The following is a 17913-nucleotide window of genomic DNA, read 5'->3' as shown; positions in this document are numbered from 1 at the left end:
TAATTTTATTTTTGGCAGTGAAACGAGGCTACTCAGGTGAGAGAAAACCTCACCCAAATGTATAGCCCCGTTAGAAAATATAAATGGACTGTTTGAAAATGTGAAGAGTTTAATATATATATATATTTTTAAATGTGAATCCCATTTTTATTTTGCGAACCCCCAATGGCATTGTGCTTACCCCAGTTTGGGAATATCTGGATTAGGGAAATGAATTGATGGGATTCAGTTCTATACAGTATTTTGTTGTTGCATAAACACATTAAATGTTCAATTTTAAAGTCATATCTGATAATGATTGGAACGCAGGAGCTGGGCCTCTGAGCTGATGACTTCTATAAACTCAGAGGCCCTCTGTTAGCGTCTGTGTGTCAATGGTATAGGCACATGAGCTGAGCCATAGGGCAGACATCTACCAACCCACTATCATCAGTTTAGGGGTGGGGGAAATGTATGTCCCCCCCCCCCCACTTTTTTTGTTTTTAATCTTCAAAATCACCATTACCCACTCATTAACTTGTTATTTCATCAGATAAAACATGTTGAGCTTGTACTTTGTCAATAATTTTCTTTACAAATTAGCATGGCATTTAATATAATGGCAATTACTATAACATGCAGCGTTGGATTTTACCCTTCTCAAAAGCAAACGGTTTAGACCATTTGGAATTTTCTGGAGCGCTGATCCTGCTCTGACCAATGAATGTGACCATACGCATCGTTTATGAAATGACCCTGTTCATGTACAAATGACCAAATACACTGATTGGGTAGTTTTTCTTTAAACAAACTATTTATTATGGGGACCTACTTCTAGTCGGCGCAAGCAGCTGTGTCTATCTGCACTGTGTTCAGTTGTTATCTGACAGTCATGCAGTTACACGCATAAAAGTTCAATAGACTACTGAAGTGAAGGAGAGGACGCATCAACTCAGTCACAACACATAAGAGGTATTTTTGGAATAAAACAATGAGTGAAAAACATTAGTGAACTGGCGATTGTAACGTTTCAAAACGGTTTTCTGACCGATGCACGCTAAATTTGGTCTGGTTTGGGGTCCTGCAGAACCATGCACTAGTATCTTAAACATTTGAACCAGGATCAATGCATATTGAATTGTTACATGCCTAATATTTACATATTAGAGGTAAGGGCTCCCTTTGGTGACCATGGAGAGAAACAGCCACTTCCTCTGTGTCAACTAGAGGATGGTCAGACGTACGGACTGGAGGAGAGGAACTCCAGCCACTCTGTCAGAGAGGGGGTCTTCTGGGGAGGCTGCAAATTCAAACATACATGTCTCACATTGTAATGGAACAGAATGTACAAATCAACATCACATACATGGTTGTTTGTAGCTGTGGATTAGAAAAAACGTTTAAAAAGACCCCAGAGGATAAATCGTTTCAAGAACTAAATAATTAATGTTTAAGGGTAGATAACTTGAACAGGGGCAGTGCTCCATCTTTGCTAAAGAAAAAAGAAGAAGTTTGTCCTAATACCATTTCAATGGGACTCAAATGAACCTCGATACATCAATAAACAAGTAGTGGCGATGACTGTTTTACCTGTAGGACAGCGTTGTCGACCAGTTCTCCGTCCCTGCGTACAGAGACGAGTGTAGCTGTGCCTCTGGAAGGGTAGCCCTCCTCCACCCTCAGGTTGCACACACTAGAGGCAGTCTTCAGGAACACTAGCAGTCTCTGGCCTGGACGCCAGTCTATAGCAAACCTACACAGAGGAGAAATTGTCACCGTGTTAAAAACAGGTTTTAAAGAACGCAAGCAGATTGGATGCTAGAAAACGTAATGTGTCATTGTGCTTGAAATATGAAATATGAAAAAAGTCCACAGAGAAGAATAACCTCTCACACACTAATTCTTGCTTAGAAGTGTTGGAGTATAAGCAACGTTATCTTCTCGTGTGATTGAGTAGTTCAGAAGTAATATTGTGAAGATATACTATCGGGGGTCATTAAAAACATTGTCTTTGATGGGTTCGACAGCTGAGCTAGTTATGGTTATTGAGTGCTACTCCGCATGTTTTCGTTTGCAGAAATCTTTGTTGATCTGTGTGTTGATCTGATCGACTGTATACAACTGTTTTACATTGGTTTTTGTAAGTGTGTGTGTGTGTGTCTCAATGATCCCTCTCCAAAAGAGAGGCAGTGGGATATAGTCACACGGCTGCTTTTAATGCTTCAGATCATGTGGTAAGGCAATTCAAACAGTTACAGGATTCAGTCTCAGAAAGAAACATCATTCCACTTCATCATTGAAGATCAAGGGTCTCACTTCTATCATCGCTGACTGATCTTTGTAGGCACTGTGTGTGTGTATACCTGGAGTGCAGGGCCTGGATCTCAGCCAGCATCTCTCCCTGGCTGATGTAGCCCTGCATGACCTCCAGCAGGGCAGCACTGAGGTGAGAAAGGCGACCCTTCATGGACTCCTCTAACAGCCCTGTAGTACCCTGATACATCTTGAGAGAGGGACGGGGGACAAAGTGGGGGTTGTGACCAATGGCATCAAAATGTTGTTCTTTTCTCAATAGGTGCCAAAAACAGAGAAATATTGTACAGATATCTTACTTGGCTAAATCTAACAATGATTCCCATCTAGGAGACAGGGCCAGGAAAGCGGCTCAGAGGGAGCTAAAGAGAAGAGTTGTAGGAACTAGGTTGGAACCGGACCAGGGGAAGGAGCTATGGAAAAGAGGTGTAGGGACCGGAAACCGAACCAGGAGTGTATTCATTAGTCACTCACTGTAGCAAAACGTTTTTACAACGAAAACCGATTACTCTAAGCGGAAAACTTTTTGCAACTAAAACGAGAGTTTCTATTGGACAAATTCAGGAAGGTCCCTCCACATTTTGTTTGCTAGCGTTTGGTTCATGGTGAATACCACCCAGGTCGGAAGTCAGCTGTGCTGTTTACCTGGAGGTGGAAGTGGTCATCAGGGCTCCAAGTGACAGTCAGTCTGAGAGGCTCCAGCTGGCCAGAGGAGGAGGATCCACAGGAGCGGGGCCTCAGTTCCACACACAGCTCCGAGGACCCCACTGACAACAGCCTACACTGCATCACCCCTTGTGTCTCCTCCACATAGCCCTGCAGGCTGGGGAAGGGAGACAACAGGGGACAGAGGTGAGTATGGACTGGAGCAGGGCAGGCAGGTGCACACCCTAATTTGGAATTACCAATTGGCTAGGTTAGGGGTTCTGGGGTTGATTGTAGACTGGGCAAATTTTCATCTTTCTCACGTTCATTATGAAATGGTAAATTCAATGATAGTTCAAATACCTGAGTGAACAACGTGGAAGTGTGGTAGCTCAAGACTAAAGTCAGGTGAAATTTGTGGAGGTGGTAGAGCAGAAATAGGACACGTCTCTGCAAGGATGTATGATTGGTGGATAGAGCTGCTTGTCACTCACGTGTCTCTCAGGTGCTGCCAGTCAGCCGAGCGGTCCAGTGTGGCATCTGTCTCCGCCCTCAGCTGGGTTAGCTGCCCCTCACATACACGCAAGGCATTGTGGGCCGTCTTGAGGGACTCCCCCATCTGCAGGCTGAGATCTTTCTATGGGAGAGATGTGGAAAGACATTACACATCCAAAACATGGCACAGGACTAATACAAAGTAACCATACGAAAGAACATGTCCATTAAATGCCTGCAAATTGTGAGGACCGTTGCTCTTTCAAAAATGTGGAAAGTCACCGTACAGACTAAAGTGTGTGTGTGTGCCCATGAGTGTGCATCATGAATGCATGTGTGTGTGTATACCTTCTTCTCTAGTGCTATGACCAGGTTTGTCAGTCTGTCCCGTTTGTGGTGCAGTTTGTCCATCCTGTCCTGTAAGGTGCTAATAAGTGTCTCCACCTCCTGGACTCCCTCTTTATATTCACTCTTCAGGACCTTCCAGCGTCTGTGAGCATCGTTGCCTGAACACAGCAGACCAGTCATTTACAAAAGTACTACACTGGGGTAGACCTGACCCCTCCGAACACTATTACATGGTACTCAGAGGCCATGGAAGTAAGGATATCTTGAGTAGCATGATTGCTGATTATGTGTTGGGTGTGTCTCTGTGTGTTACCGGGATTTGGGGGGCAGGGTTCATTAAACAGCTGGTCAGTTGACTCCAGTCTCTCCAGAAGCTGCATCATGTCATCCAGCACAAACAACTGTCTGCACAAAATCTTCTGTTTGCTACGACTCTCCTGAACAACACAGATAGTACTTATAAACGTAATTAATGCAATGCATATATTTTCTTTGACCATCTCCAACATTTTGACGAGTTGTTTGGCCAAGCATTTCAAAGTGTCTAAAGTGGGTGAGGTGTTAACCTACTCACGGTTAGGTAGGGCACCATCAACTCTGCTTCCCCAGCCTCCTGATGCTCTGCCCCATCGTACAATTCCAAATGTAGATGGTCGCATCTTTCAAGCAACCTGAAAACGATGGTTCAGAGTCAAACTCCGAATTGCTATCTAACTAGCAGCTAGCTAGCTTGCTTGTCTAACCACTCACATCATCTTGACAGTTATTTTTAGGGATTTATAATTAACTAACGTTATGCTATTATAGGAAGCCTTACCCCGATTCATAATTTAACGAAAGGCACGATATTATGGAATAGGGTTGAAATACATTGCATAAGAGTATTCCATTTGATAAAAATGCTTAGGCAACTTACGCTTGAACAGCCTCAGTAGCCATTTTGGTTTTCAAAATTGAGCGGCCGCCGTACTACGTGGAATCTGATTTGATAGATTATTGTCCAATTAGATTGAAAGTAGTCCGTGCGTGATGGAAAAGGGAGCGGCTTCTCTCATAACCATAAAAGGCAACATTTATAAGGAAGTCTATGTAAAAGCCTAGAAATGGTCAGCTTTTTCATTTTCCAAATGTATTTATTAGGAGCACAGGTTCCTGACTACCGAACTCAACAGTACTTAAGACATAAATGCACACCACAGTGTTGGTCTTAAACAGGTATGATTAGTGACATTTCAATCAGGAAACTACCAAGCTAGCACATTTGGTTCCTTGGAAGTTGTGGAAATGTAAGTTTTTGGTTTCACATTGGTTCTGGGAACAAAGTCATACATTTCCTGACTGGTAAAATTGAAAGGTTGTAATGTTCTGAGAACGGAAATAAAAAATGTAGTTTGTTCTGAGAACGTTCATTTTTGGGTTGCAGGTGGGTTCTGACATTGTTTTACATGGTTCCCTGGAAGTTTTCCTGGGAGATTTTCTTAACGTTCTGAGAGTGGAAATGATAGGTTATTTGGAGGTTTTAGAATAAGTTCCTTAACTTTCACTGACAGTTTTAATAAAACTTTTAATAACACTGCTAGCTTAGTTTGGGTTAACTGTTTTGAACTCCAAGCACAGATAGGACACATGGAAATTATTTTGCTTAGGAATTCATGTTAATTTTCAGTGATGCTCAAACCTATGATCTTCTGTTCTCTATCCATGGAATTAGTCCACAGCGCCACCAGAATAGAGCATGCTATGTGTATTCTAACAGACCCGATTTCAAAGGAAACAAGCATTCATTAAGATCAGGTGTCACCAATTAGTGTGCTCGGCCAACACACGTAAACTCACTTAATAAGACAGAGGATAGAGGGAGTTTTGTTGGAGCTGAGAACGGAATGTATATGTTTTTAAATAACATTCTTAGAATGTCATTTGAACGTTACTAATCTTTTCTTGTGGTTTCTATGGAAAGTGTTCTTAATGTTCTGAGAACATTCATTTCAAATAGAACCATGAGGAAAAAGTTGAAATTCCCAATTAGGAAACATATGGTTCTCAGAACGTTATGTGCTATCTTGTGCCCAGAAAGTTGTGGGAAGGCTGCATGCAAAATAACCATAGAACAACCATGCTCTCTCCAAGCTCTAGGAAACGTATGGTTCTCAAAACGTTATGTGCTACCTGGGTATTTTTTTAATAAGAGGGGGGTACTGCTAAATTCATAGACTGCAAAAAATGAAAATAATTATAGGACTTTGTCCGAGCCAAGTGTGTACCCTTGATACAATTATTCTGTGTCAGAGGAAACATTTCCTCAGAAAGTAAAGAATTTTGATAAACTCCTGCTGAGTGTCTCCAGATATAGGCTTAAATAAGTATATTTGTTAATTAATACCAGTGTTTTAGGGTGCTTCTAAAAAATTCCAAGAAAGTTCAATACCTAAAGTGCATCCTCTTTGCAAATGTTTGCAGAAAATGCAGATATAGTCAGAGTTCCTAGACTCTTAATCGATATCTTTGATTGGAATTCCAAACTCTAGATCGAGGTATCTGATGTGACATGAAACATAGTGTTCCACTCATGGAAATATAATGAATTATTCTAGTTCTGTGGTTAAATTGTAGTTTTTCTGTAAAGACCACAGTGGGTGAAGAAGGCATGGTGGAGGCACTGTATAGAGTAAAAAGACAACACAGAAAACACAAGACAGAAGTGGGTTCCGGTTTTCTCGTCTTTTAATAACACATTCATATCTATGCTCTGTTTACATGGAGTTTAAAACAAGTCTTGATGAGAACTAAAGAAATCAGGCAGGCAGAAGTTGAAAGGCCAAGGCCCCAGAGGTGGAGGAGGGCTGGCAGCAGAGTAGAGCCCGATAGATGGGCCTCTCGCTCTACATGTCCTCCTCCTCCAGCTCCTCCGGAGACTGACCAGCTAAACAGGTCCTTTCTTTTCAAATGAATCATTACAAATTAAAAGAAACAATTGAATCGTTTAGACATCATGCTGCTCTGAAAAGGATCCACTGAGTGTTATTATGTTGCAGTTCACAGAGAGAGAATCCTAATGCATCCAAACACAAGAAATACAATCCTATGTCATTTGAAAAAGCAATCAGAAAATAAATCAAACAAAAAAATATGAAGAATTTTGAGGCTAAAAACCTAAGTCTAATGAAGAAGAAAAATGCAATTGGATAATTAAATCTTGTTTATCTTGTTTTTTGAGAAAAAAAATACTTAAGTTTATCTCTCCCCTTGAATTTTTCCATTTCATAATCCTTTCAAAACAACTTCTAACAACAGAGAAAACAAAATCATCTTTGGAAGAAGTTAAAGTTAAAAAATTTCTTCAATAGACTATAAACTGCAGTATATGGAGATGCTGCTACCCAGTTATTTATTCATTTACTTACTTTTTATTTGAGCATTTTCAAATGTTAAACTTTTTGTTTCCTTTTTTAATTTGACCTTTTACCTATTTTTTCCAAAGAGGTAGATCAATTTTTTTTACAGGGTTACAGGTATCGTGCCCCTTGATTCAGGAAGTGAAGACAAAGGGAGAGATGGTGGAAGAGGGGCAGAGCTAGACGAGGACCGTGGGAGGAGGAGGGTGGGACACTGCGTCTCAGGACCCCAAGGTGAGGGCCTATGGGGGAGCTGGTTATCCGAAGGGGTCACGGAGAAATGTGGAACAGGCACAGAGTGTGGTGTATCTACTGAGGGATATAAGCAATTTCAGGGCCCTCGGGTTCTCATTCAAGAGAGACCGAACAACCCTGCTCCACCAGAAGAGCCACAAAGGGTTTAGTTTCCCATGTATTCACTTTGTTCCAATCCTCAGTGCCCCCTTATCACTCAAAGCAACATGTCCCAGGCCTACTAGAGGATGCCCATAATAGACCCAGTCACTCCCCACACATAGTCCTCTCCCTCCCTGCTCCTGTACCCCACTTCACTCTCTGTATTTATTTTTTATTTTTACAGTCCCAACTCTAAGCCGGAGAGGTAAAATGAAAATAAACAAATAAATTAAAGTGAATGAAAGAAAATACTGTAACATGCACTGTTTGCTCTTGTCTGGTTGATAAAAAACAATCTTATGGCTAAGTCTTGAGGTAGCGTACCGAGTTATGTGTGAGGTTTGTTTCATCTTTGTAGCACCCATCTATGATGTTTCGTTTAAGTGAAGACCAGAGTCTACCAACGAGGAAAAAAACCATTGTGGTGTGCATCTTTGTTTCGATAATCATAGCCGTCATTGAATCTGTCATCAATATGCGAAGCTACAAGCTTTGATGGGAAGTTTCAAAATAGTTTTGTCATATTGTTGTTGGGTTTGTTTTGTAAGTGGATAATCAGCAGTCCACATGCCAAATGTTGACCATGAATATAGCTTGTCAACATATCACTCAAATTGCATAAAAAAAGGACTTCAGTTCAGAGGAATTTTGTTTGTGGACACAATAGTGAGCCATTCGCCTTGCCACAGACAACGAGCATGGATTTCATGTTATAGTGCTTCAAAGTGTGAGGGTTGAAGACTAAGCCACTCAGTGAACAGACCAGGTGTCATCCATTACAGATAAAAACCAAATTCTTATTCTTTCTCTTTTTGAGTACAAAAACTTGTGTTTGGCACAGTTATTACTTACATCATGTAATGCGTTACATGTTAGTATTTTGTATTTATTTAGTAGCTGTTTTAAGAGATCTGTGCATTAAAAAACATTATCAGAAAAAAAAGGTCATCAACAATTTTTCCAAACTAAATCAACGGAAACAAATTGAAAAAAGTATATGTAATAAAACTAGAAACATCTGAACAGAAGTGAGAAAACGAACACAATCGAGGCCAGCGTAAGAGAGAGAGAGGACTCTGTAGTTCCCCTCAACTCCCCAAAATGAAATGATTTTTTAAAAAGGTCCTCCTAGTCCTGTGAAGTACAGAAAAGTACAAATAAAATCTTGGTAGTATAAGAGAGTGTGAGAAGAAGGATTTTAAACCAGGGTGGTGAGATAGTGAAAGAAGACTAGAGGGGAGGAGGTTACGTGTGTGATGTTAAGTCTACTTTGACTGGACTATGGTATACAGTCGCATTTCCAGTGACCAAACATAAATAGGCAATTCTTGTACGTCAAACAAGGGTACGCTATTTGTCTGACAGTCTCTGACATAGTAGATAATAGTCCCTCCCCCGCTTTCCACAAAATATTGGCCCATTTCCTGTTACTCTTCTACGCCTCCGTTACTAAATTGCATCAAGTTTTAAAAAGCCCTGGAGGTTCTCTGTCATTTCAATATTTAGTTGTTTACATTATTCAATTAGTGTAACAGTATTTAACCAGATGTCATGTCCAAATAAAGCTTGCTGTATACAAAAAAAATACAAAAAATGGCTGCAGTCTGAATAATCCAAAATAGTGTGTCTTGGTGTTTGTGAACAGAGCTCTATGGGTCGGAAAGAGACTGAAACTTCTGAAGGAGCATTTGTACCCCACATGATGATGGAGTCATATGCTTGTTGCCAAGGAGACCTCTAAACATGTCAAGTCAGCTCTTGCCATGGCAAAACAAGAAGTTGCCCGTCTCTTGAAAAAAAAAATGGAAGCATAAACAGTAGAATAGACTTTCACCTGTCGATGGTAAGAAAGTATGTTTCAAAGCCGCTGGCCAGTCTACTGGATGTGTTAAATGAGTAGCTCAGGCTGTGAAAATGATGCTATCTGGCAGTGTCAATCAGTGACCTGGCACGTTTTACTCTTCGACTTTTCCATCATTTCTCATCATTTTCCCCCCATAGTTATTTCAAAAAATACAAAAGTCTGTTGATCGGTTTCCTTTTACATCTTATGAACAGGTTGAATCTATTTATTTTATGCATTTTTTTTTTCAACTTCCTTGTTTTTTGCTCCCATTTTTAAAAGGTTTTTGAACACCCCTCTGTCTGTTGAAAGACAAACCGAGTCCATAGGTTCTCTTTCTACTTTTTTCTGCTTTTTTTACACCCCACCACTTCCCCCACAAAAAAAATGTAACACTTAAAACCAATAAACAAACAAAAAACACTAACACACCCAAACCCACACACGGTCACACTCACAGATCAAGATCATGAGAAATGGGGAGGGCTGAGGCTTATTGGTCAGTGCACAGAGCTAATAAATATTCACATTCAGTGTTTTCAGAGCAAGGGGACAGATTGAACGCCCTTCAGTCTTACATCAACATTTCTCTGGCACAGCACTAAAGATGGACTGCAACATGTAAGTAAACATTCTGCGCATTAAGATGATGTCATCATGAAACAGACAAGAGGGCCTCGGATACACAGTGGTCAAAGTCATATCATGGGAATTCTGCCTCAAAAACTTGTCCTGTCATGCTGTCAATATTCTAGTTCAGCAGTATAGCAAATTATAGCTTGTATGACAAACATATATAATCATAAATAACCTTTTGACCATGTCAAAAACATAATTACCGGGACCTGATCATAACCCACACCCATGGTGTGGTATGGACCAAAATGTGCCCAGAGACCCTCTTGACTAACAGAGCCATTCCCCATTGGCCAATACTCTGATTTTAAAGACCAAATGCTCCAATCATACTTCAGAAGAGCCAGAGGCTGCCCCCAAAGCAGGCATGACAACACATGACATGGTCCTCTATCACCTGGCCATTGTTGGCTGATTTCACTTTTTCTTCTGGGGCATCACCTCTGGGTCATTCTGATTTTCAAAATAAAAGTCACACAAAAAAACAGAAAAAAATAACCAAAGCAACAAGACAAAACCTAAACAAAGTATTTATCTTTCCTTAAAAAAATAAAAAATATTCAGGACTATCAGCTTTATATAAAAAAACACCAGCAAGCAAAAAAAAGAAGTTAGGAATACTGAGGTAACAATACCCTGAGGTAGGTTTTTATTTTTTATTTCATTTTATCTAATCTTTTCTAGTAACGGTGAGAGCGCCCCATGCTTCTACCCCTCCTTCATTAGGTTGGGTCTGGAAGCGTCACCAGGAGGCCTTCAGCGGAGGGGAGAGAGAGCGAGAAGCCATTCCCCACTAACTGTTATTACCTTTCCATCTAGAGGAAAGGACTGTGGATCAACTCACCTGACCCCTGCAGTCGTGGTCCTCAAAGACCGCTGTGTGTACTGTTTTTGATTCCATCTGGTCTCCTAACTCGTTTGTGACCACAGTAAGTATGGGTTCAATCCTGCTTGGTATCAAATTAACCAATGGATTTCGTTTTTGACGTTTTCGTAGATCCAATAAAACAAAATCCAGAACACACAGGGGATTCCAAAGAACCGGTTTTGGTCTAAATTGGGTCTGAGCATGAAAAAGGCAATGAGCAAAATCAAATAAGACCTCTTGTCTGTCAGTCATTGCAGGACTGCTACATATCTGGTTCAACTGTCCACAGTATTTCTCCTTGCCCTCAATTCATTCTCCCGAGGGACCGGGTTAACTCACATATCATATATATATAATATATATAAAATATGCCGTTTAGGCGTGGGCCGCTCGCCAGCGAGCATGGCTAGCGAGTTAACGGTCGTTCTCGTCCGCGTCTCGGAGCTAAGCCTCTGCAATAGAACTGCAGGACTAGCCGCGGCCTCCACGCACTTACTGATCTCTCACTGCTCTGACCACCAGACGCCTATCGGGACCTCAGGAACAAACAGTGCCTCGGAAACGAGGCAGACCTGAGTCTCGAGGCGACCCCATAAAGCAAGGCGATCGAGGGCAGCATTTCATTACATTTCATGAAGATTCTATTTACAACCTCATATTTTATTTTTTTCTTCATAGTTTTCTACGAAGGAGTCAAAGAGCAGTGTTAACAACTGCGGCCCCTCTGCTGAACTTTCATTGGCTGACGAAGGGTCACCTAATCCATGACCCCGCCCCCACTGCAATGGCTTCCCGGCCCCCTCTCCCGGCTCCCGATCACTGCATTCTATTAATAATACCTCTGAATAAACATTTCTATACATATATCTTTATCTTTAAAAAAAAAACACCCTTAAAATATAGGACTGGCTGGAGATGGTTAAGAGCTCAGTGTGGGCTTAGTATCAAGTAGGCTGGCCCATCCAAGTGTGATCAGGGAGAGTAGTCACTCTCCATATGAGGAGAACCAAATGCCCACCATTGGTGTGAGAGAGACCCTCTCTGAAACACAAAAGGAGGCCTCTACCTGCCACATCCTCCAAACAACTCACCATTCCTAGTCAGTCGCTCTGGCCTGGCATCTGGTCTCTGTTTTCTCTAAGTTTACTTTTCCTCTCTTTTTTTCCTCTCTAAACTTTGTCATCTCTCGGGCGTTTCCTCTCTCTGACTCAGTTTGACTCGCATCTCTCCCTGTCTATCGCTGGGTCCGTGTGTCGCTCTCTTTTATCCGTCTGCTCATCTATCCTCCGTCCGTTTTTCTGTCTGTCCGTCCGGTAAGGTCCCTCTGCCCCGTCACTTTCTCTGAGGCCGGGGCTCCTGTGCCAGTCCCTGGGAGGGCCCCATCTCAGACAAGACCGGGCCGGGGTGTGGCCCCTGGCGCTCCCCCTGGCGCTCACCCTGGCGCTCCCCCTGGCGCTCCCCCATGCCTCCCTTCTGCTGCTGCCTGACCTGTGTAAGAATGTCCCTGATCTTCCTTTGGGCCAACTGCAAGAGAGACAACAACATATGAGTGAGCAAGTGAGGAGACAGAAGAGTACTGGAGAAACTGTTGATGGAAATGATGAGGAGAGGTTGGGGCCTCTTCAAATCTCGGTAGGTTCTATATCCAACTTCTATAGGCAGCTTATGAAAGAGAGTGAGGACTAGGAGATCCTCACCTGGCTTGCGTAGAAGTGGCCGATGATCTTGACAATAACCTGGTCATTCTCGTCTGGGGTCTGTTCGCGAGGGACCACCACCTCAGCTGCAGTGAGGTTCTGTAGCTCATTCACCTGAGGAATAAGAATGTTTTGTTAGCGATTTGCACTTAGTTAAAACTAATGTAACAGTTTAACTTTAAATCGTCCCCTCGCCCCGACACGGGCGCGAACCAGGGACCCTCTGCACACATCAACAACAGTCACCCACGAAGCGTCGTTTCCCATCGCTCCACAAAAGCCGCGGCCCTTGCAGAGCAAGGGGAACCACTACTTCTAGGTTTCAGAGCAAGTGACGTAACCGACTGAAAGGCTGCTAGCTCGCACCACCGCTAACTAGCTAGCCATTTCACATCCGTTACACTAACATGGCCGTTTATAGTGAGTAGTGGTCCTATGCTCAGTTATTCTAGCTCAGGAGAGGATAGCCACAAGGAAATATAGGAACAGAATTGATTGTAATAAAGGGTACAAGCTATGCCAAAAAGAGAACGGGATGCAACCTGAAAAGGACCCAGAGAAGACCCTCTACACTCACCGTCTTTCCGCCTTTTCCGATGACTCGGCCGGCAGCGGCAGCAGCTACCTTGATGTGCGTCTCCAGCTTCACTTCCTCCTTCGGCCCAAAGAAGTTCTCCTCCTTCAGTTTGCCATAAATCCTGCCCTGAGCCTGAGGGGGCGACAAAGAGTCAAATTTCAGTTTGACATCAAAAAGTAACTACACCTATGGCTTGACATGTGACTTCAACAGGGATTTGGAGGAAAAAAAAGAGAGTACGAAGGAGAGGAAGAGTGTAAGGCTAAAAGTAGGATAATACAGGTTGGAGAAGAGGAAATGGATGGAGGAAGAGAAGGCAGGACAGGGAAGCAGAGACCACACACAAAGAAAGATGCAAACACCAAGAAGAGGGCTCCCAGTTCTGGACACTGATATGAACACTATGACAAACAGGGGCTGAAAAAGAGATTGTCTGATCATGCTCCCCTTCTACTGTACCTTAAACTGGGCCTCAGGTGGGCCAGTTACAATGACCATTCGCATCTTGGAGTCAGGAGCCTCAGCTGGGGCAATCTGGAGGGGAAAAGATATGAAGGTCAACTTAAACCACATAGATAGAAGTCTTTGGCACATGGGGATGTGCGAAACTAACTTCACATGGCGCCGACCGGCAAGACGCTTAAGGAGGGCGGTCACGTGTGCTAGCGAAGCAGAGGTCCCTAGTTTGAGGCAGGTATGGGCCGAATCAGAAGGAAGTGGTACTCGCTAAGCAAGCAGTATGACGTACTTCACAGAGACATGATATGTACAAGTATAGGTGTCTCAAAAAGTCATTGTTTTTTTCGAATCAGTTTCAGAGCGGTGTTGAAATGCACTATTTACATCAGCATGGTGCATTATCTTTCCTCATTTACCAATTTCCTTGTGTGAGTGAATGTCTGTGTGTACTAGTAAATCTCTCGCCTTGATTGAGGCTCCAGCGAAGCGGCTCAGCTGTTTTATATGCTGTCCCTTCTTGCCAATAATAGCTCCTACTGCCTGGGCCGGGATGTACACATGGACTGTCTCCTGCTCAGGGGCCTGTAGGGTGACATGAAACAGTTACAACTCTATCACTGCATGACCACAGCCCAACCAATATCTGACCCGCTGATCTTTGAGGTTATTACCACACCACAACCCAACCCTGAGACAGACAGAGGACATGTTTGTGAAAGCTAGCATCAGCGTTCGCGAACACAGCTAACTCAACTAAAGCTCAAGGACTGGAACCCAACTAGCTTAGATAGAACCCTGTGCACTTACCCCAAAAGAGCCGTAGGGGGATGCAGAGTTGCCTGATGGGGGAGGGGGCATGGAACCGGAATGGGGGAAAAGTCCAAGCGCTCCAAGGTTCAGTCCGGGAATCAGATGAGTCTGTTGCTGGAGACAAGAAGCAGATAAGTGCCAAAGGAACTGATCTGAGCGTGCACGATAGTTTGAGTGCATGTGACAATGACTGCATGTGTGTTTCTCCCTACGAAAGTCAACAAATACAGGTGGAAACCTAAAGTGCCAGGGCCAGGGGAAAGATCTATGTGAGAGACCATTGTGTTTTGAAGAGAATTGGAGGCCAGTAACTTTATTGAGCATTGACTCACATTCATGGCGGCCATGTCATTGTCATAGGCCTCGCGCACTTTCTTCATGATCTCTGTCTCGGCCAGACAACAGGCCTCGATGGGTCCCTTCACTGTGATGGTCCTCTCTGGGTTGTACACAGTCAGGTCCTGGAGTCTTCAGACAGGAGCGGAGGGAAGGAAGAGACAGGGTGGGAGAGGTGAAAGAGGAGAGTAGGAAAGAGGGAGAGGTCAGGTGGAAAAGGAGAAAGATAAGAAACAGGAAGAGCAGGTAGAATGAGAAATAAGATGAAAGAAGAAGCAGGAAGGTGATGGGGAGAGGAGCAGAGGGAGAAAAATAACAAGGAACGTTGTTAATCAACCATAGTTGATCATTGGAAACTACAATAATGAAGAAACAATAATGAAGAAACTCAGTACATTTAATCAGTCATTGGATATAGTCATTTGTTTCCATCGCATGGTGCATGATCTTTCCTAATCGACCATGGCAGCTCTACATAAACATACCCAGGGACCCGTGTGTTTCATGATGTGTGTTGATGTGTTTGTGTGTGTGTGTGTGTGTGTGTATGTTTTTAGATGTGTGTGACTAACGGGGAGATTGTGATCTTGGTGTCGGTGTCCTGCTCCACTTTCTTCAGGTTGCGCCCCTCCTTGCCGATCAGTCGGCCTACAAAGTTATTGTGAGCCAGGATCTTCAGGGGTACTTCTTCAGCACTTGAGGATAAGGAGATTAAACACAGAAGAAAATCAAATGTACCGTTTCTTAACTGCATGCATAAACGTCCACCCCTAGCACAATTGGAGATACCGTTTTTTTTAATGGGAAAAGTTACGAAATAGCCGGAGGGTCACTTTAACGTTTTCACACTGTGCAGGTTTGACAGCTGCTTCATGGACACTGCACTCACGTCTTGGTGTCCTTAGCCTCCTGTTCCATGATGTCCAGGATCAAACGGCAGGCAGAGGAGCAGCCCTCAGGGGTGGAGTGGATGCTGATTGGCTTCTCGGCTGCGCCGGCATTCTCTTTGCGATGGACGTCGATTCTAGCAGCAGGGACAGAAAACGCAGGAAAGTCCGTTTGGCCATACAGTATTGTGGTCACAAGCAGGTGGGCAGGGTGAAGACAGCAATTTCCACCACTTTTGGTTTGTTTGAATTCAATCGAAAGCCCTTTGGATTGTGCAACGCTCCCAGTACATTTTCATAATCACTTTCAAAGCCTTAACAAAGATGGGATGTAAAAGCTTCATATCAGTAATGGCTTTGCTCTGTCTATTCTAGCAACAAGTCACCGGTATGGCCTGACTTGTACTCACTTGATCTGGTTCACTGGTACTCATCTGTTACTACTATATTGGTCAACTAATATTGGTACTTACTTGCTCTGGGTTTGTTTGGTGATGTTGCGGATGGTGGCACCCTCCTTGCCGATGATGGCCCCCACGTATTGGGTGGGCACCAGGAGTCTGAGGGGGATGTCGGCGTGCTGGTGTTTTGAGGGCATGCCTGAGCCCGGGGAACCGCCACGGGGGCCGCGGGGCCCGTAACTGGGGCGACGACTATTGTCTGGGCCGTGTTGGGAGTCGACATCAGACGTCTCATCTGGGATGTAGGAGACACGCAAGGAATTGTTCTCAAACTCGTAGCCGTTCAGCTTCTGGATTGCCCTGGGAGAAACAGGTAGATGTTAGATTTCACGTTTAATTATACATCGACAATATCAGCAAAACTAGAAATGGTCATTTATAAGGATGACGAAAGAGAAAGAAAGAATTCCCGTGGTTTGTGTCTTTCACCCATGAGGTTTCCTGAATAGCTTTCTATAATGATGATCTGTTTTTACTCCCCCCAAAAATTTGAACCTGGACCTTAAAAGCCAAATGTCTCAAAAACAATGCTTTTCTTAAGTGAAACCTTCTACTATGGCCAAATTCATCGGCTGCATGTGTGTAGTTCATCTTTAATATCTTTGATCATTTTTCATGTGGCAGGGCAGTGCGATCCCCAACTGCAGTCCTACTATCATACCACTAGAGGTCAAGCGAGTGATATATACACTATATATACAAAAGTATGTGGACACCCCTTCAAATTAGTAGAATTCAGACACACCCGTTGCTGACAGGTGTATAAAATCAAGCATACAGCCATGCAATCGCCATAGACAAACATTGCCTGTAGAATGGCCTTACTGAAGAGCTCAGTGACTTTTAACGTGGTACCGTCATAGGATGCCACGTTTCCAACAGGTCAGTTCTTCAAATTTCTGCCCCGCTAGAGCTGCCCTGGTCAACTGTAATTCTGTATTTTTTTTATTTATCCCTTATTTTACCAGGTAAATTGACTGTGAATACGTATTCATTTACAGCAACGGCCTGGGGAATAGTTACAGGGGAGAGGAGGGGGATGAATGAGCCAATTGTAAACTGGGGATGATTAGGTGACCATCATAGTATGAGAGCCAGATTGGGAATTTAGCCAGGACACCGGGGTTAACACCCCTACTCTTATGATAAGTGCCATGTGTTTGGCGGATGCCAGGAGACCACTACCTGCCCCAATGCATAGTGCCAACTGTAAAGTTTGGTGGAAGAGGAACATCTGGGGATTATTTTCATGGTTCCGGCTAGGCCCCTTAGTTCCAGTGAAGGGAAATCTTAAAGCTACAGCATTCAAATGCGTTCTACAAGATTCTGTGCTTCCAACTTTGTGACAACAGTTTGGGGAAGGCCTTTTCCGGTTTCAGCATGACAATGCCCCCGTGCTTAAAGTGAGGTCCATACAGAAACGGTTTGTCGAGATCGGTGTGTAAGAACTTGACTGGCCTGCACAGAGCCTTGACCTCAGCCCCATCGAACACATTTGGGATGAAATGGAACACCGACTGCAAGCCAGGTATAGTCGCCAAACATCAGTGCCCGACCTCACTAATGCTTTTTGTGGCTGAATGGAACCAAGTCCCCGAAGCAATATTCCAACATCTAGTGGAAAGCCTTCCCAGAAGAGCGGAGGCTGTTATAGAAGCAAAGAGGGGACTAACTCCATATTAATGTCCATGATTTTGGAATGAGATTTTTGATGAGCATACTTTTGGTAATGTAGTGTATCATGCATCAACATATGGAGTTTGACAAA

At 43.3% G+C, this 17913-nt stretch overlaps 2 protein-coding genes across 4 annotated transcripts in view; both read right to left on the bottom strand.

Moving 5' to 3' along the window:
- Positions 1-507: 507 nt before the first annotated feature.
- Positions 508-4761, bottom strand: LOC129832920 (uncharacterized). The gene is made up of 9 exons (XM_055897047.1): positions 4697-4761; positions 4355-4451; positions 4094-4217; positions 3781-3938; positions 3432-3574; positions 2938-3115; positions 2343-2482; positions 1570-1732; positions 508-1279 (listed from the first exon to the last, which is right to left on the bottom strand). Exons 1-9 carry the CDS (start codon positions 4717-4719, stop codon positions 1214-1216), a joined length of 1092 nt encoding a protein of 363 aa, XP_055753022.1. The 5' UTR covers positions 4720-4761; the 3' UTR covers positions 508-1213.
- A 1725-nt stretch (positions 4762-6486) lies between these two features.
- LOC129832918 (insulin-like growth factor 2 mRNA-binding protein 1) overlaps positions 6487-17913 on the bottom strand; it is a 59852-nt gene continuing 48425 nt past the window's right edge. For 2 of the 3 annotated variants that reach the window (XM_055897044.1, XM_055897046.1), the window contains exons 6-15: positions 16158-16445; positions 15687-15821; positions 15370-15492; positions 14794-14929; positions 14459-14575; positions 14117-14233; positions 13652-13726; positions 13193-13324; positions 12616-12729; positions 6487-12442 (exon numbers count right to left, since the gene is read on the bottom strand). In XM_055897044.1, coding sequence (XP_055753019.1) covers positions 12251-12442; positions 12616-12729; positions 13193-13324; positions 13652-13726; positions 14117-14233; positions 14459-14575; positions 14794-14929; positions 15370-15492; positions 15687-15821; positions 16158-16445 — 1429 coding nt within the window. In that variant the 3' untranslated portion in view covers positions 6487-12250. The remainder of the gene's footprint in view (positions 12443-12615; positions 12730-13192; positions 13325-13651; positions 13727-14116; positions 14234-14458; positions 14576-14793; positions 14930-15369; positions 15493-15686; positions 15822-16157; positions 16446-17913) is intronic. The other variant, XM_055897045.1, reaches the window with a different exon arrangement.

This window comes from Salvelinus fontinalis, chromosome 34, assembly GCF_029448725.1.
Source record: "Salvelinus fontinalis isolate EN_2023a chromosome 34, ASM2944872v1, whole genome shotgun sequence".
NCBI lineage: Eukaryota > Metazoa > Chordata > Actinopteri > Salmoniformes > Salmonidae > Salvelinus > Salvelinus fontinalis.
This window is presented reverse-complemented; position numbering and strand designations above follow the sequence as displayed.